General features: G+C 39.7%; 1 protein-coding gene across 10 annotated transcripts in view; it reads right to left on the reverse strand.

Annotated features, from left to right (window-relative positions):
* L3MBTL4 (L3MBTL histone methyl-lysine binding protein 4) overlaps window positions 1-19797 on the reverse strand; it is a 379209-nt gene that overhangs the window by 253841 nt on the left and 105571 nt on the right. For all 10 annotated transcript variants that reach the window (XR_013831388.1, XR_013831389.1, XR_013831390.1 and 7 more), the window contains exons 6-9: window positions 5302-5406; window positions 4120-4255; window positions 2279-2370; window positions 635-789 (exon numbers count right to left, since the gene is read on the reverse strand). Coding sequence is in view for 7 of the 10 variants with exons in the window: in XM_079943122.1 (XP_079799248.1) it covers window positions 635-789; window positions 2279-2370; window positions 4120-4255; window positions 5302-5406 (488 nt within the window). In the remaining 3 variants the exon portion in view is untranslated. The remainder of the gene's footprint in view (window positions 1-634; window positions 790-2278; window positions 2371-4119; window positions 4256-5301; window positions 5407-19797) is intronic.

A 19797-nucleotide genomic window follows, 5' to 3' on the forward strand; every position in this document is an offset into this window, starting at 1 on the left:
CTTCTTCTTAGTTCAAAGAAGAAAACAGCCCCCCTCCTCCCACTGTGCACATGAAGAATCACAGCCTCAGGTGGGGACTTGTCAATCATTCAGGATATGCTCTTAAGAAATGCCACAAAAATTATTTTTGCCATGCCCTCTTCCATATTTCAGGTTTTCACCCAGAAAATCCTTTTAACTCATGCAATGTTAGTTTAATGGCATCGTGAGCATACATCTTCTCTGTTCACAGGCTTTCAAATAATTCACTCCATTCTCCCTGAATCTTCCCTTTTAAAAATATGACAGTCTGAGTCCAACATTTTTCAGGAAAAAATAATACTGCAAGTTCTTAACTTCCTCTTTACAGAAATGCTTCCCTTACAAACTAGACACAATATAGTGGACTGCCCTGAACTGGTCACATTATTTCAGATGAGGCCTCATTAGGCAACCTCTCAGAGATGAAAAAAAAACTTTCTCGGTTCTTTAATTCAACAGTTCACGAGGAAAAGAAGGTAGTGACAAGCCAGCCACTAGGTTCCTCATGTTCATTACTATAAGAACAGCAAGAACAGTGACAGTCATGGAATGAACATAAATTCTTAACGGCAAACACGAACACACAAAAATACAACGCAGATTGGTGTCTCACCAGTAATCGTAACTATCATCCCAATCGTCAAAATGCACTAGCAAGCGATCTCCAACAATATCTGCTACGGTTGCCACACATACCAAGGAAGGGTTCTTCCTGTCGACAGCCTCCAGCTTCATTCCAACCTGAAATTCCTTAGGCACTGGCCCATTCTAACACGGGGAAGAGGCACAAAGAGAAACAGGACACCAAACAGGACTGAGCCACTGTCAAAACTTCTGTCATGTCTGTTTAGCATCAGAAAAGTCTACAGGGTATCAACACTTAAACTGCAGAATGAAGCCAGCCAGTAAAAATATTCCAACAGACTGTTACCAAGTGTACATTCATAAAAAAGCAATCCCAGGAAATGAGCTTTTACTCTGTGCTTTTCTCTTTTGTTGTGCAGGTAGGTTTTATTTCCCCTTTCATCATCATTTTCCCTCTTCAGTTCATAGAATAATCTGTATTAATTTTAAAATACACTGTTTACTGAATACAGTAATATCAAATAATTTTCTCTGGTCCCCGTAGGCTTTAGATAGGTGGTATATTTCCAAATACCACTATTTGGAAAAGTTTTAAAGATATGCTCTTTAGCACTAAAATTACCACTTATACTTTGATCAAGTGTTGAAATTAGTGGCTTTCTCAACATTTAAGGAATACATGCGCTTATCCATAAATAAATCATAGTTGAAAAAAAAACCAAATGCTTTTTTTAGTACCTGCACATATTTTTTAGTATTAAAAATACTAAGGGCTATGATTTATAATAACATGACAATGATAAAGCCCCACTTTTCCTGTAGCTATGATTAGCCAGGCCTGGGATTTAGAAAATATACACACAATATCCAGGAACTAGAAGAGGGTTTTTTTCCCTACTTCTTTACTATCTATACTGGACCCTCATTTTTGGTTTCCTTTAGCACATTACTTTTCTTAAAGCATTTTCACATTTCTCTAACTCTCTTCCTTGATACGAGTCTATGAAACATGTTGAACAGTTGTAGAACACTGATTCAAGAGCAGGACACTGAAGCCTGGGGAAGGGGGCGGAGGGTGGGGACTGTCCTCAGGGGACACAGCCAGCAGGTGGTGGGGCCTCCCTGGCTCCAGGCTTCCCGCCCCTCCACGGTGTGTGGCCTCACCTGGGGCCCAGAGGACGCGGGGCTGCGACTTTTTCTCCTTCTCTCCTGAACACCTGTTAGGCTGCTGGGACACAGAGGGTGAGTGTGCTCCACCCAAATCCTCACACACCCTTCGAATCTATATGAACCGTCACCCTCTTTTTCATTACACATAAATACAACTGGACCAGGTATAGTCAAAGTCCACCTGGCATATCAGCAGATCTCAAAACATCAAACTAAATTTAAATGACTAACTCACTAGAAGCAAAAAGAAACACCTTCTAAAAGGCATTTTAAATTTTAGCCAGCTTTACATGTAAATGTTTCTACTCTCTCCATCTAATTATTTAATTGTATGTTTAAAAGAAAAACAAATATGCCCATAGGAAACTGACAAATGTAGTGAGAAAAGTCATAGGAAGCTAAGGATTCTTAAAAGATTAAAATAGAACAGAATACATAGTGAATTTTAAGAAATTTAAGTTGAAGTAAAAATCTGATTTATACTATGGAAGAAAATACTTACAGAATTTCTGTTTCTGAATAATTTCTTGGGAGCATTTTGCAATTTGCAGGCCTTCAAGTAATCCATCCAAACAAATTTATCTTTTCTATAACCTAAAAAAAAAGTACGGATTATTCAAAATACCCACAAGATGTAACCATGTGCATAATAAGTGTATCAATACTATTCTTATTCAGTTTTCTGCCATAAATTCAACGTCCTTTAGCAGACACAAAAGATTTATATTAAAATCTCTAAACTGTTTCAGTGTTGTTTTAATGTATGGAATTCCAAACTGTTGAGTTTGATTTCCCACCATGCATGTCATTCCCTACAAAGTTTAAAACTCATTCAAATATGGAATCAGTACCCTGGTAGCCTGACAGGAGTCTCATCTCCTGCGTCCCTCAGGCCTCCTGAAGCAGTCACGTCCCCGAGGCCAGCCAGCGTGGGCCTGATGGTAAGCAGCCCCGGGGGAGCCAGACACTGCAGGGGCGACAGAACCGTCCCCCAGGCCACGTGGCAGTTCCAGCTTTCTGCCCTTGTCTTTACAGGCTTCCCAATAAAATGCCTGACCCTCCCGTCCATGTGCCCTAAAGCAGCTCGTGTGGGGCTGGCCCAAATAACCAGGCTCAGGAAATACTCAGATTGAGTGTCACAGAATAGACGTCAAACTCCTTGCACTGGCCTTCAAGGCCGCGGCGACACCTCTCACTTATCTCCTCCCTCCTGGCCCTTGCCTCTCCGCTCGCTCCAGCGCTCCTGTGATTACTGGTCTGCCACACCCGCTGCTGGGCTCTGACACGTGCTCCTCCCCAGGGAGCCAGCTGGCTGTCTCTGTCGTGCATCCGTCCAGGCATCTGTCAGATGTCACACCCCAGGCCTGTCTTCACCTTACTTATTGCAAGGGCAGCCCTGGGACCCCACTCAGCGCTCCACGCCTGTCACCGCTAGACACACACCTTTCTCTCTGTTTATCCTCCTTCTCCCCTCTGGAATGAAAGCCCCGTGAAGACGGAGACGGTTTCCTTTATTCACTGCTCTGTCTCCAGGGCCTGCACACAGGAAAGGCTCCACGAACACCTACCACCCACGGGGTGAATGAGCCTGGGGCCTGTTCCAACCTCCCTGAAACCCAGCAATCTCAGGGGATCCTGCTGCCAGCCTCAGGGGTGGACCCCAGAGGACACCCTGAGCTGCTTCCTAAGAGTAAAATGACTATACAGTGACTCCAGAAGTTGCTACGGTCAGCCAGGAGTCTAACACCCAAGCAGGAGACCTTATATACAAATTTGCTGGTCAAGGAAACAGGCCCACTGGCATCTCAACCTATGAATCCTCACCTCACTAGCAGACAGCAGGCAAGAAAGGTTTCAGTCATGTCTGCCAGACCCAGTTCCTCTCCCACATAACAAAAGACAAAGATGAGACTTTTAATCCCCATCAAAAGAAAACAGTGAATTTTTCACTTTCATAGTTCCCTGCGTTCCATGATTTCTGCTTGAAACAAATGATATACAGTGAATCAAGTTTCCTCTCTGTACAGCATCACTGATTAAGTGAAATATTTTATTTCAACTGTAATTTAAACATTAGTTTCTTCATTCCTTATAAAGTTTAATAGACTTTATGTGAGATAAAATCTCTCATGAGATTTTACTTCTGCCCTATGCACCTCAGAGTATTTGACCTAAACGGTCTTGGATGTTTTTCTTTAAAGACATTTATTTATTTCTAACAGTGATATCCTTGTAGTCTTACTGCTTTTTGTGGATCAAACTTTCATTTTGAAAATCAATTCACACCAGGCTCTCTTGTTAGTATTTCCTTAAAAAGCTGACTGTCTTTTCCTCCTGACTTACCCTTAGGGATGTGTAATTCATGTTTGGTCTTTTCACACCACCCTACTGGATGAATGTCAGGGGAACCAGCATTAGTCCAAAAATCATAGCAGCTTAAATAACCGTCAAAATGAAGTCTGAGACGGTAACCACACACCTGCAAAATGGAATGTTTACAATCGTTCATTAAGAGTCATGCATTTGAAGTGTACACAAAATTAACAAAATATTCATTTATTCTGTCAACACCATCAATATATATGAACCAATCCTTACATCCAAATGTCTTAAAGAACAAATTCATAGATGAATCTGGATAAGACAAATGCTGACAAACTAGACACTATCTTTCAAGTATCAAAAATTTTTCTGCAAAAAAACTATCCTTTTACTCAGTCTAGGAATCTGAGGTCAATTTACATAACCATTAATCGACAAGTTTGTTTATTTGTTCATTCAATACCTAGCAAATATTCCTTTCAGAAACCCCATCTCCTGCTGTCTGGCTTGGATTCATACCCCAAAACAGTGTAACCTAAAGTACACAGCAAAAACCAAAATGGGTGTGACCTTACTTAACCTAACATATGGACCCAGCATACTCAACAAAGAAAAACAGTCTGAGAAACACATCTCCTAGTCATGCTATACAAGTTCAATAACTACAATCATTCAGTAAATTAAGTGAATAGTGTTTTCTATGTTTGATGTTATTCAAAATACTGAGGTCTTTTATCAATTTAATAACATAAAATGTTTAGTAAATATTATATAAGCCATTTACTTTATCAATGGCTCCTCACCCTATATAATTTTCATAAAATTCATGTATTTATATAAATATATAATTCATAAGCATGGATTTTTTCATATACATTTCTCATTAGATCAGATAAAACCTGAATAATTGTCTCTTTTAACAGACAAAAGCAACATTGTGGGATTCACTGATTTTTATCAACCTCAGGTGAAAACTATTTACCAATTAAATCAAGAGTTACCACTAGTAATGAGAAACTTAGAAAATTAATCTTCAGACAAGGAAAGAATTTCATTAAAGAACATACTTCACTCATCACTGAATAAAATAAATCCATAATGTACCTGGACTTGTTTATAACACAAAGTACTGAAATTCGTCATTCTCTAGGAAATTCTCTCCTGTCACTGCAATTAGCCCAAGACAGTAACACTATTTCTTACCTCAGCTACAGAAAGCACACAAAACACAGATGGATGACGGGGGTCAATGCCTTCTAATCTCATTCCAACCTGAAAACCATTTTCACGCTCCGGAAAGGACTGGTCCTACGAAATTTCATGATATAGTATTAATCACTGAAATATCTTCACAGTTTGATATTAAAACACTTGGTGTCTCTATGCACACAATCATACACGTTTGGAAGCTCAATAATATAACCAAAGAAAGAAGCCTGCTCTTGGAGATTTTGCCCTCAAAGACGGCTTGATCGGTTGTACGTTCTTTGAAATAGTTCATCTGCCAAACTTTACGTCCTGTGAATCCCCCACCTACTCCTTTTGCCCATTTTCCCTTAATGATCTGAAGGAGCTCTTCCTGTACTCTGGACACAATACTTTGTTGATTATAATGGTTACTTATTCCCAATCTGTGACTTACTTGGCTTTTCACGTTGTTTATGATGACTGTGGAGAATTTTATTTTAACGTAATAAAATATATCAGCTATTTCCTGTACAGTTGGCACATCTAGCCCATGAAATCCCTTGCAACACTGAAGTTACATAAATATTCTCCTACTGTTATTTTATTTTTTAACATCTTTATTGGCGTATAATTGCTTTACAATGGTCTGTTAGTTTCTGCTTTATGACAAAGTGAATCAGTTATACATATACATGTGTCCCCATATCTCTTTCCTCTTGCATCTCCCTCCCTCCCACACTCCCTATCCCACCCCCTCTAGGTGGTCACAAAGTACTGAGCTAATCTCCCTGTGCTATGCGGCTGCTTCCCACTCCATCCATTTTACGTTTGGTAGTGTATATATGTCCATGCCACTTTCTCATTTTGTCCCAGCTTACCCTTCCGCCTCCCAGTATCCTCAAGTCCATTCTCTAGTAGGTCTGCGTCTTTATTCCCGTCTTGCCCCTACGTTTTTCTGACCATTTTTTTTTCTTCTTTAGATTCCATATATATGTGTTAGCATACGGTATTTGTTTTTCTTTTTCTGACTTACTTCACTCTGTATGACAGTCTCTAGGTCCATCCACCTCACTGCAAATAACTCAGTTTCGTTCCTTTATATGGCAGAGTAATATTCCACTGTATACATGTGCCACATCTTCTTTATCCATTCATCTCTTGATGGACACTTAGGTTGCTTCCATGTCCTGGCCATTGTAAATAGAGCTGCAATGAACATTTTGGTACATGACTCTTTTTGAATTATGGTTTTCTCAGGGTATATGCTCAGTACTGGGATTGCTGGGTCATATGGTATTTCTATTTTTAGTTTTTTAACAAACCTCCATACTGTTCTCCATAGTGGCTGTATCAATTTACATTCTCACCAACAGTACAAGAGGGTTCCCTTTTCTCCACACCCTCTCCAGCATTTCTTTGTAGATTTTTTGATGATGGCCACGCTGACCAGTGTGAGATGATATCTCATTGTAGTTTTGATTTCCATTTCTCTAATGATTAAGGATATTGAGCATTCTTTCATGTGTTTGTTGGCAATCTGTATATCTTCTTTGGAGAAATGTCTATTTAGGTCTTCTGCCCATTTTGGGATTGGGTTGTTGGTTTTTTTTGATATTGAGCTGCATGAGTTGCTTCTATGTTTTGGAGATTAATCCTTTGTCAGTTGCTTCATTTGCAAATATTTTCTCCCATTCTGAGCATTGTCTTTTCATCTTGTTTATGGTTTCCTTTGCTGTGCAAAACCTTTTAAGTTTTTTGTTTATTTTTGTTTTTACTACCATTTCTCTAGGAGGTGGGTCAAAAAGGATCTTGCTGTGATTTATGTCATAGAGTGTTCTGCCTATGTTTTCCTCTAAGAGTTTGATGGAGCCTGGACTTGCATTTAGGTCTTTAATCCATTTTGAGTTTATTTTTCTGTATGGTGTTAGGGAGTGTTCTAATTTCATTCTTTTACATGTAGCTGTCCAGTTTTCCCAGCACCACTTATTGAAGAGGCTGTCTTTTCTCCACTGTATATTCTTGCCTCCTTTATCAAAGATAAGGTGACCATATGTACGTGGGTTTACCTCTGGGCTGTCTATCCTGTTCCATTGATCTATATTTCTGTTTTTGTGCCAGTACCATACTGTCTTTATTACTGTAGCTTTGTAGTATACTCTGAAGTCAGGGAGCCTGATTCCTCCAGCTCCATTTTTCTTTCTCAAGATTGCTTTGGCTATTCGGGGTCTTTTGTGTTTCCATACAAATTGTGAAATTTTTTGTTCTAGTTCTGTGAAAAATGCCAGTGGTAGTTTGATAGGGATTGCATTGAATCTGTAGATTGCTTTGGGTAGTAGAGTCATTTTCACAATGTTGATTCTTCCAATCTAAGAACATGGTATATCTCTCCATCTGTTTGTATCATCTTTAATTTCTTTCATCAGTGTCTTATAATTTTCTGCATACAGTTTTTTTCTCTCCTTTGGTAGGTTTATTCCTAGATATTCTATTCTTTTTGTTGCAATGGTAAATAGGAGTGTTTTCTTAATTTCACCTTCAGATTTTTCATCATTAGTGTTTAGGGATACAAGAGATTTCTGTGCATTAATTTTGTATCCTGCTACTTTACCAAATTCATTGATTAGCTCTAGTAGTTTTCTGGTAGCATCTTAGGATTCTCTATGTATAGTATTATGTCATCTGCAAACAGTGACAGCTTTACTTCTTCTTTTCCGATTTGGATTCCTTTTATTTGTTTTTCTTCTGATTGCTGTTGCTAAAACTTCCAAAACTATATTGAATAATGGTGGTGAGAGTGGACATCCTTGTCTTGTTCCTGATCTTACAGGAAATGCTTTCAGTTTTTTTACCACTGAGAACGATGTTAGCTGTGGGTTTGTCATATATGGCCTTTATTATGTTGAGGTAAGTTCCCTCTATGCCTACTTTCTGGAGGGTTTTTATCATAAATCAGCGTTGAATTTTGTCAAAAGGTTCTTCTGCATCTATCAAGATGATCATATGGTTTTTCTCCTTCAATTTGTTAATATGGTTTATCATGTTGATTGACTTGCATATATTGAAGAATCCTTGCATTCCTAGGATAAACCCCACTTGATCATGGTGTATGATCCTTTTAATGTGCTGTTGGATTCTGTTTGCTAGTACTTTGTTGAGAATTTTTGCATCTTTGTTCATCAGTGATATTGGCCTGTAGTTTTCTTTCTTTGTGACATCTTTGTCTGGTTTTGGTATGAGGGTGATGGTGGCCTCGTAGAATGAGTTTGGGAGTGTTCCTCCCTCTGTTATATTGTGGAAGAGTTTGAGAAGGACAGGTTTTAGCTCTTCTCTAAATGTTTGATAGAATTCTTTCTCCTGTGAAGCCATCTGGTCCTGGGCTTTTGTTTGTTGGAAGATTTTTAATCACAGTCTCAATTTCAGTGCTTGTGATTGGTCTGTTCATATTTTCTATTTCTTCCTGGTTCAATCTTGGAAGGTTGTGCTTTTCTAAGAATTTGTCCATTTCTTCTGGGTTGTCCATTTTATTGGCATATAGTTGCTTGTAGTAATCTCTCATGATCTTTTGTATTTCTGCAGTGTCAGTTGCTACTTCTCCTTTTTCATTTCTAATTCTATTGATTTGAGTCTTCTCCCTTTTTTTCTTGATGAGTCTGGCTAATGGTTTATCAATTTTGTTTATCTTCTCAAAGAACCAGCTTTTAGTTTTATTGATCCTTGGTATCGTTTCCTTCATTCCTTCCTCATTTATTTCTAATCTGATCTTTATGATTTCTTTCCTTCTGCTAATTTTGGGGTTTTTTTGTTTTTCTTTCTCTAATTGCTTTAGGTGTAAGGTTAGGTTGTTTATTTGAGATGTTTCTTGTTTCTTAAGGTAGGATTGTATTGCTATAAACTTCCCTCTTAGAACTACTTTTGCTTCATCCCATAGGTTTTGGGTCGTTGTGTTTTCATTGTCATTTGTTTCTAGGTATTTTTTGATTTCCTCCTTGATTTCTTCAGTGATCTCTTGGTTATTAAGTAGTGTGTTGTTTAGCCTCCATGTGTTTGTATTTCTTACAGATTTTTTTCCTGTAATTGATATCTAGTCTCATAGTGTTGTGGTCAGAAAAGATACTTGATACGATTTCAATTTTCTTAAATTTACCAAGGCTTGTTTGTGACTCAAGATATGATCCTGGAGAATGTTCCGTGAGCACTTGAGAAGAATGTGTATTCTGTTGTTTTTAGATGGAATGTCCTATAAATATCAATTAAGTCCATCTTGTTTAATGTATTATATAAAGCTTGTGTTTCCTTATTTATTTTCATTTTTGATCATCTGTCTATTGGTGAAAATGGGGTGTTAAAGTCCCCTACTCTGATTGTGTTACTGTCGATTTCCCCTTTTATGCCTGTTAGTATTTGCCTTATGTACTGAGGTGCTCCTATGTTGGGTGCATAAATATTTACAATTGTTGTGTCTTCTTCTTGGATTGATCGCTTGATCATTATGTAGTGTCCTTCTTTGTCTCTTGTAATAGTCTTTATTTTAAAGTCTATTTTGTCTGATATGAGAATTGATACTCCAGCTTTCTTTTGATTTCCATTTGCATGGAATATCTTTTCCCATCCCCTCACTTTCAGTCTGTATGTGTCCTTATGTCTGAAGTGGGTCTCTTGTAGATGGCATATATACAGGTCTTGTTTTTGTATCCATTCAGCCAGTCTATGTCTTTTGGTTGGAGCATTTAAACCATTTACATTTAAGGTAATTATCAATATGTATGCTCCTATTACCATTTTCTTAATTGTTTTGGGTTTATTATTGTAGGTCTTTTCCTTCTCTTGTGTTTCCTGCCTAGAGAAGTTCCTTTACAATTTGTTGTAAAGCTGGTCTGGTGGTGCTGAATTCTCTTAGATTTTGCTTGTCTGTAAAGCTTTTAATTTCTCTGTCAAATGTGAATGAGATCCTTGCTGGGAACAGTAATCTTGGTTGTAGGTTTTTCTCCTTCATCACTTTCAATATGTCCTGCCACTCCCTTCTGGCTTGCAGATTTTCTGCTGAAAACTCAGCTGTTAACCTTATGGAGATTTCCTGTGTGTTATTTGTTGTTTTTCCCTTGTTGCTTTTAATATGTGTTCTTTGTATTTAATTTTTGATAGTTTGATTAATACGTGTCTTGGTGTATTTCTCCTTGGATTTATCCTGTATGGGACTCTCTGTGCTTCCTGGACTTGATTAACTATTTCCTTTCCCATATTAGGGAAGTTTTCAACTATAATCTCTTCAAATATTTTCTCAGTCCCTTTCTTTTTCTCTTCTTCTTCTGGGACCCCTATAATTGGAACATTGGTGTGTTTAATGTTGTCGCAGAGATCTCTGAGACTGTCCTCAGTTCTTTTCATTCTTTTTTCTTTATTCTGCTCTGCAGTAGTTATTTCCACTATTTTATCTTCCAGGTCACTTATCCGTTCTTCTGCCTCAGTTATTCTGCTATTGATCCCTTCTAGAGATTTTTTAATTTCATTTGTTGTGTTGTTCATCACCGTTCTTTGCTCTTTAGTTCTTCTAGGTCCTTGTTAAACGTTTCTTGTATTTTCTCCATTCTGTTTCCCAGATTTTGAATCATCAGTACTATCATTATTCTGAATTATTTTTCAGGTAGACTATCTATTTCCTCTTCATTTGTTAGGTCTAGTAGGTTTTTGCCTTGCTCCTTCATCTGCTGTATGTTTCTCTGTCTTCTCATTTTGCTTATCTTACTGTGTTTGGGGTCTCCTTTTCGCAGGCTGCAGGTTCGTAGTTTCCGTTGTTTTTGGTGTCTGTCCCCAGTGGCTTAGGCTGGTTTAGTGTGTTGTGTAGGCTTCCTGGTGGAGGGGACTAGTGCCTGTGTTCTGGTGGATGTGGCTGGATCTTGTCTTTCTGGTGGGCAGGTCCACGTTTGGTGGTGTGTTTTGAGGTGTCTGTGGCCTTATTATGATTTTAGGCAGCCTCTGTGCTAATGGGTGGGGTTGTGTTCCTGTCTTGCTAGTTGTTCGGCATAGGATGTCCTACACTGTAGCTTTCTGGTCACTGAGTGGAGCTGGGTCTTGGCGTTGAGATGGAGATCTCTGGGAGATTTTCGCCGTTTGATATTACACGGAGCTGGGAGGTCTCTTGTGGACCAGTTTCCTGAACTTGGCTCTCCCACCTCAGTGGCATAGCCCTGACACCTGGCTGGAGCACCAAGAGCCTGTCCTCCACACAGCTCAGAATAAAAGGGAGAAAAGAAAGAAAGAAGAAGATAAAATAAAATAAAGTTATTAAAATAAAAAAAATAATTATTAAGAAAAAATAATTTTTTAATAAAAAAAAAACGGACAGACAGAACCCTAGGACAAATGGTAAAAGCAAAGCTATACAGACAAAATCACATACAAAAGCATATACATACACACTCACAAAAAGAGAAAAAGAGAAAAGAATATATATATCATTGCTCCCAAAGTCCACCTCCTCAATTTGGGATGATTCGTTGTCTATTCATGTATGCCACAGATGCCATCAAGTTGATGGTGGAGATTTAATCCACTGCTCCTGAGGCTGCTGGGAGAGATTTCCCTTCCTCTTCTTTGTTCGCACAGCTCCTGGGGTTCAGGTTTGGATTTGGATCCGCCTCTGTGTATAGGTTGCCCGAGGACGTCTGTTCTTCGTTCAGACAGGACAGGGTTAAAGGAGCAGCTGATTCGGGGGCTCTGCCTCAGTCGGCCGGGGGGAGGGAGGGGTACTGAGTGTGGGGCGAGCCTGCAGCGGCAGAGGCCAGCATGACGTTGCACCAGCCTGAGGCATGACGTGCGTTCTCCCAGGGAAGTTGTCCCTGGATCACGGGACCCTGGCAGTGGTGGCCTCCCGGGAGAGGAGGTGTGGAGAGTGACCTGTGCTCGCACACAGGTTTCTTGGTGGCAGCAGCAGCAGCCATAGCGTCTCATGCCCGTCTCTGGGGTCCGCGCTGATAGCCGCGGGTTGCACCTGTCTCTGGGGCTCCTTTAAGCAGCGTTCTTAATCCCCTCTCCTCGCACACCAGGAAACAAAGAGGGAAGAAAAAGTCTCTTGTCTCTTCAGCAGCTCCAGACTTTTTCCTGGACTCCCTCCTGGCTAGCTGTGGCGCAGTAGCCCTCTTCAGGCTGTGTTCACACCGCCAACCCCAGTCCTCTCCCTGGGATCCAGTGAAGCCGGAGCCTCAGCTCCCAGCTCCCACCCATCCCGGCGGGTGAGCAGACAAGCCTCTCAGGCTGGTGAGTGCTGGTCGGCACCGATCCTCTGTGCAGGAATCTCTCCACTTTGCCCTCCTCACCCCTGTTGCTGCACTCTCCTCCATGGCTCCGAAGCTTCCCCTCTCCGCCACCCGCAGTCTCCGCTGTGAAGGGGCTTCCTAGGATGTAGAAACCTTTCCTGCTTCACAGCTCCTTCCCACTAGTGCAGGTCCCGTCCCTATCCATTTGTCTCTGTTTTTTCTTTTTTCTTTTGCCCTACCCAGGTACGTGGGGTGTTTATTGCCTTTTGGGAGGTCTGAGGTCTTCTGCCAGCTTTCAGTAGACGTTCTGTAGGAGTTGTTCCACATGTAGATGTATTTCTGATGTATTTGTGGGGAGGAAGGTGATCTCCACATCTTACTCTTCCGCCATCTTGAAGCTATTTCTCCTCCTAGTGTTATTTTAAAACTTTTGTTCTTCATATTTAAATCTACAATACAATTGGAATTGATTTTTTCTATGGAGTGAGGTGGGGCTCTATTTTTTCATATGGAAAAGAAATTATTCAAAAAAAATTTTTTGAGTCGTTCATACTTTCATTGATCTGCAAAGTTTCCTCTATTATATCATGTTTCTACATGTCTTTGGGTATAATTCTGGCCTTTTAATCCTATTTGTTGGCATATTTGCCTACATCACATTGTCTTAATTGCTTATAATGAGTCTTTTTATCTGGAGAGCAATCTTTATCATGCTGAGTTTTCTAATTCAGGAACTTGTTCCCTTTCTATCTAATCTAATCATTTTCATTGTCCAAGATGTTTTTAAAATTTTCACATAAGACTTTGTAGTATTTATTCCTATGGACCTTTTATGGTTATTGCTATTGTAAAAGGAATTTATTTCATAAAAGACTTTCTCATTCATTCCCATTTATTATTTTCTTCAATATTGGTCTTGCTTCCCATAGCCTTGCTGAATGATTAATAGCTTTGAGCAGACAGTTTTGAGAAGATTCAACATTACTCGTTTATTCATTCTTAATTGAGAATAAACTTATAAGTATACTAATGGAAGATGATGATTAAAATCTAGTACTATTAGATCTAGAGCTGCTTTTTAATCACTACTAACGATTGCTTAATCTACGAATGCCTATTTTAGGGGTAATTTATTCTTTTGAGAAAAATCTTTTCATTTGGAAATAATGTCAAACTTAAAGGAAAGTTCCAAGAACAAAATAGTACAGAGAACATGTATAGCCTTTGCCTAGATTTATTTATTGTTAACATTCCACCTCATTTGCTTTATCATTTCTGTTTGCCCCCTCTCTCAAGTGTCTGTGTGTATACAGATGCAGATGTATACATATACATACACGTGTACATATGATTTTTTAATCATTTGAGGGCTCTTTACCCCTAAATACTAAATTTTTTCCCTAAGAGCAGTCTATTTTCCCTAAAAATAGGAACGTTCTCTTACTTAACAACAGCTCATTTATCAACGTCGGTAAATTTGACATTACTTTTAACTAATCTTCCACTCATATTACAATTTTTCCAATTTATCCAACAATGCACTTCATAATATTTTCCCTCCAGAATAGGATTCAGTTTAAGGGCAGGTATTAAATTTAATTGACATGTCTGTTTAGTCTCCCTTAATCTGGACCATTTTCCATTGCCTTTCTTTATCTTTTATAATACTGACATTTTAAAAGAACACAGTGTTTTCCCTCCTGTATTTTTTAAAACAGAAAGTTCCTCATTTTGGGTTTGTCTGATGTTTCCCTGTGATTAGATTCAGGTTATGCATTGTTTTGCCAGCCTGCCATATGGGTGATGATGTGTTCTTCTAAGGACATCACATCTGGTCCATTGGTGATGTTAATTTTGATCACACAATTACAACATTCTGCAATTCCTTCACTATAGTTACATACAAAACACATACACATACATAAACATTTACACATATGTATACACATATATGTATATACATATATCTGATAAATCTTAAGTTCAAACAGATCCATCTAATTCAGTCCATCCTCAGAGGGCTCATTCTGTCTTTTTTGATCTATATTTGTATTTCTCCTCTAACAAGGTCAACACACTTACTCAGGTACTAAATCCTATAGTGTATGTCCTGCGGTTTCAGAACTCTTTTACCCCCACTACTATAATAAACAAACCTACAAAAAGAGTTCAGGATTTGTTTGCAATTTTCCCTTCCTGCTCTGCCACCCAAGAATGGGGTATATAAACACTGTGTTCATAAACTACTTGGATTCATTCTTTTTTCTCCCTTCAGTCCAATCATGGGATTCACCTGAAATATGGCTGAGTTCATTTGTTTCTGTTTTCTTTCACTTCTTAATGATTTATTTCAATTTTAATATGCAGTATATTAACGTACTTCCAAAAGTTAAAGCTCTACAAAACGGTACTCAGAGAAGTATCTCTCCTTCCCATGTCCTACCCACCCCATTCTACCTCTTAAGGTAACCAACCTCACTCTTTTCTGGTTTATCCTTCCCGGGTTTCTTCTTGCAAAAATAAGCAATTATGTTTATATTTCTTCTTATTTTTCCCTCCCTTCTTACACATAAGACAGCATATTATACAGGCTGTTTTACATTGGTGTTGTTCACTTCCTAGTGTCCCCTGGAAACCACCTCATGTCAGGTCACAGCCACTGCCCACATTCTCTTTTAAGCTGCACTGTCCTCCACTGTGTACACGTAACATAGTTTATTCAACCTTCTTCCACACTTGGGTACATGCTTTTTTTCTTCATAAGGACATGAAATTGTTTTAAAATCTTTATGAATTGGCTTGTAAAATGTCGTTAGAAACTTTCTTACATTCACAGCTCAAAACCCAAAAATTTGACGGAAACCAAAAATGAAATGGCAAGAATGAATGATTTCTCAGGAATACTTTATTTCTACAAAAGTAAATGTCATGTGTGTGTTTAACTCTCCCAGCCTTCTTCTCACTTCTGCTCAGTTTTCCAGCAGATTGTATTTAACAAGTTTTGTGTGACTACCTCCTGTTCACTGCTTCGAAATGTCTCAGTTAACTTCCAAAAGCACCACAACCATATACATAGATACATACACATGAACACAACATGGGTAAGAAAAGCAAAGGGGAAGGAGAGACCAGGGGAGAGTATAATAATAAGGCTGACAGGAAATTTAAGAAGCTGCAGAAAAGGAGAGAACACTTTTCATGTTTTAACAAAACTGAAAGATGTAAAATTGGGGCTGGGAAGTAACTAGTATTAGATCACGTATGAATGACAAATGCAAGACACTGGCCATGAATCACAGCCAAGAGGTTGGGATGAGCAACGTCAGTCTCGTCAGCATTTCAAAATGGCTTCTCGGTTGACCATTTGGGAGCTTTTACGTAATGTTGCAAGGAACCTGTATGGCTCCAGCAGCCACAGCAGTCTTTGGAGGGTTTCAAACAAAAACCAAGACAGTCGTTTTAACAATCCGAAAGGCAACATCTACTGAGAAATGTCACTGCCTGTCTTCCATCTCTTTTCTGTGTGATGGTTTATTCATGGCAGATAAAGATGTTTTTCCTTTCTAAAAATCTTGTATTTTATGAACATAATTGAGAGCTGTGCTTATAAAATTATATTTTATGATGAAGAAAAGGGAACTGGAAGCACACACTTAAAGCAAACAATAAGCCCATTAAATTCAGTCATAAAAAATCACAAGGTTTGTGGACCTGAAAACCACTTTTACAGCTAAATAAACTCAAGCCCAGAGAGGTTAAGAGACTTTCTCAAGGTCACACCAGTTTAGTGGCAGAGCATAAGTAAGGACATAAGTCTTCTGAAAGCCTGCCAACTGTTTGTTCCACTAAGGGGACAGAGTGGCAACAAAACGCAAAACAAAACCTGGCTTGAGGCCACAGAAGGCTTCAAGGACACTTCCAGGGAAGCACCATGTGCTCCTGGGTACGGAAGTGAAGTTGCTTTGTTTTGTCATTTTCTGTTCTCCAAACAGTTGCAAAGTAATGCTTTCTAGTATAAAATTGATGAATTTTGTCACTGATGTTGGAGAAGAAGGATTATTCAAAGTTCCATGCCTCATATCAAAAGTAGATACAGGGCTTCCCTGGTGGCGCAGTGGTTGAGAGTCCGCCTGCCGATGAGGGGGACACGGGTTCGTGCCCCGGTCTGGGAGGATCCCACATGCCGCGGAGTGGCTGGGACCGTGAGCCATGGCCGATGAGGCTGTGCGTCCGGAGCCTGTGCTCCGCAACGGGAGAGGCCACAACAGTGAGAGGCCCGCGTTACGCAAAAAAAAAAAAAAAAAGTAGATACAAATGATATACTATTATTTTAAAATAAAATGAGTCAGAGCACTAGAAAAAAACAAAGAAAAACAAAACACCATGCCTGGAGAAAAGTAGAGGGGCTACTGGCAAAATTCCTTTATGAAATACAATCGTGTTCACGGGTGTGTGCCAGCAGGTCTTTGCTCCATGGGTAGACAAAGTCAAAAGTGCACAGTGGGAACAACTCTTGGGCAGTTGGTAGATACACCTGTTCATCACTGAGAACCCCACTGCAAGAGCAGAGAGATGATCCTGTGATGACAATTTCTGAGCCACTACACAGACTGCAGAAGGTCGGTGGCCACCAGCACCAGCAGAGCACCAGTGATATACGTGCCCCACAGAAGAGCGCCTACGCCATCTGAATGTCGACAAGCATCCTACAGTATTCACAGGCAGGAGCTGGCAGCCAACAATACTCCCCTGATCACAATTCAATATTGAAAGAAATGGGAGAAACTGGGCATGGGATGGAATCGCAGCTAGTGAGGCACAGGTTTTTAGCGAGCTTGCAAAGGGCCGGGCCAGGGCCACAGGGCAGCGGGTTCTCAGTCCCCACATGATGGCTGTCAGAGGGAAAGAGGTTCCTAGGAATTTTACACGCAGACGATAAAAATGAAATTTCTTATAACACCAAAGACCACTGCCATGAGTTCAGCATCCTCGTTAAATGGTTTATCTCAGCAACGTCTTCAAAATCTTAAATCATCTCAGTGTGTACCTTCAGGGCTGAAATGTCACAATTTTCAACGTGAAAGGTGAGCCATCAGGAAGTCTTATGTAGGCAAACTGTGATATAAACAGCTTGACCACAGGGAATTTAGCTTTTTGTCAGCACTTGACAATTTTCTTTCCTCAATGGGGGAAAAATCAATTAGGTTATTGGTAGAGTAAAAAAAAAAAAATTCAAATACTGCAGAAGGGAATGTGAGAAAAACATTTTCCAGAGACAAACACAATCAAAGAGGAAGTTACAAAATGCATTTGCAGCTCTCTCTGAAGCAGAGAGACTCAACCTACCAGGTTTTGAGCATAGTTTGTGTCAACATAGCATTTGATAAAACAAAACGAGTCTGGGTTCATGTTCAATCTGAATATCCAGGACAATCCACATGTATCTGAAGAACCACTAACACTTGCTGTCACAGCCAAAAACCTAGGAATGGTTCGATGCAACTTTCTCACTAAACAGAAATGAAGAGGAAAGAACGACAAGGACGGTCACAGAGCTGAGCAGCCCTTCATCGAGCCATATACAGGGGCCTTCTATGCTACAAGCCCTTGTGCAGCACAGAACTGGGCCACACCCTGTTCTAAGCACTTTACAAACATTAACTCATTAAATCATCAAGAAAAACCCTATGAAGTAAGCGTACATTCTCCAGGTGATGAAACTGGGCCACCAGTGGTTATGTAATGTGCCTGAGATCACAGTGTGTGTCTGTTTTTAACGGGCGGTTAGTCACTATGGGAGGTCATTCTGAAAGGTTATAGGCAACACTAAAGACATCGTAATTTTTAAGCTTTTATTTTACAGTGAAAACTTGGGATGAGCTTTTTTAGATATTAAAAACTGGAGGTCTGAGTATGTGCTACATGACCAACAGATGATCCCCAGATGCCAGAAGTTTGAAAACAGTGCCATGTTGAATGCCAGACCCTATGTGCGGGAATTTACTATAGGATCAATCAGGAGAGTAAGGACACATGGCATCAGGACCTGTGACTATCCATCTGGGGAGGAAAATGGAATTATATTCTCACCACAACAGCACATATAAAAATAATTTTAGATGGAGAGAAATTAGACACAGTTCAACAGAATTCAGTACAGCTATCAGATAAAAGCAAGCCACAGACCCGGACCTGCTGAGGCAGCATGATGGCCATGAGGTACTGATAAATATAAAGCAGGTAACAGACGAGGAACACGCAACCATTTATACGGACACTATTCACATATCTACATAACTACACTATACAGATCTGGAGGGACAAACATCACATTATTTTGAGTGGTTCACCTAGAGCAGGGAACTGACAGAGAGAGAAAGCCTTTTATTTTTAGACTCTTCTGTCTTGTTAGAATTTCTAACGGCATTCTAAGTTTTTTAAAAAGATCAATACACACACACGATCAAGTGATGAAGACACTAGGCAAACAGGCAGGACCCAGGTCACGAAAAGCTTTGTATGGTTTGTTAAGGACCTTTTAGTTTATCCTTAGCCAATGAAGTAGTAGCAAAAGCTTTTAGTCACTGGGAAGAAAAAAAAACATTATTGTATTTTATTAAGATCTTGTTAGTGGCAATGTGGAGAATTAATTAGAAATGTAGTAAAATTAGAGGTAGAAAAGATGGGAAAGGAGGCTTTTAATATCTACTAATAATTAAGAATTGGCCATGTACCACGTATAGCACCTAACTCAGCTCGTTTAAGCCTTAGCAACCCTGCACTGGGACTGTTACAATCCCCACGTCACCTACAAGGAAACAGAGGCTCAGAGAGGTTCACAAATTGCCCCATTGGCCCAGCTAGTCAGTAAAAACCTGGAATTGGAATACAAACCCTGGTCTGTGCTTACTCGCAAAGTGATATTGTATTTGGGAATGTTGCGACAGCCTGAACAATGGTGATGAGGCCCTCAACCAAACGCAGCGCGAGAGCTGGGGGTGGGGACAGGGGCCAGACTCCGTACGTATCTGGGAGGTAAAATGGGCACCACCTGCTGACTGGCTGGATGCACAGGATGAGGAAGGTGGGGAATTTCAACTGACACCCAGGTTTCAGGCTGGAAAGAAATCTCCATATTTTCCAAAATGTGATCATGTTTACTTTTATAAAGTTATCAGTACCTACTGAGACCTCCAAGGACTTGATGAGCAGCTCATGAAAACTCTACTTCTGCACCTGCTTTTCAATTCCAACTTTC

The sequence above is a fragment of the Stenella coeruleoalba genome, assembly GCF_951394435.1.
Source record: "Stenella coeruleoalba genome assembly, chromosome: 14".
NCBI lineage: Eukaryota > Metazoa > Chordata > Mammalia > Artiodactyla > Delphinidae > Stenella > Stenella coeruleoalba.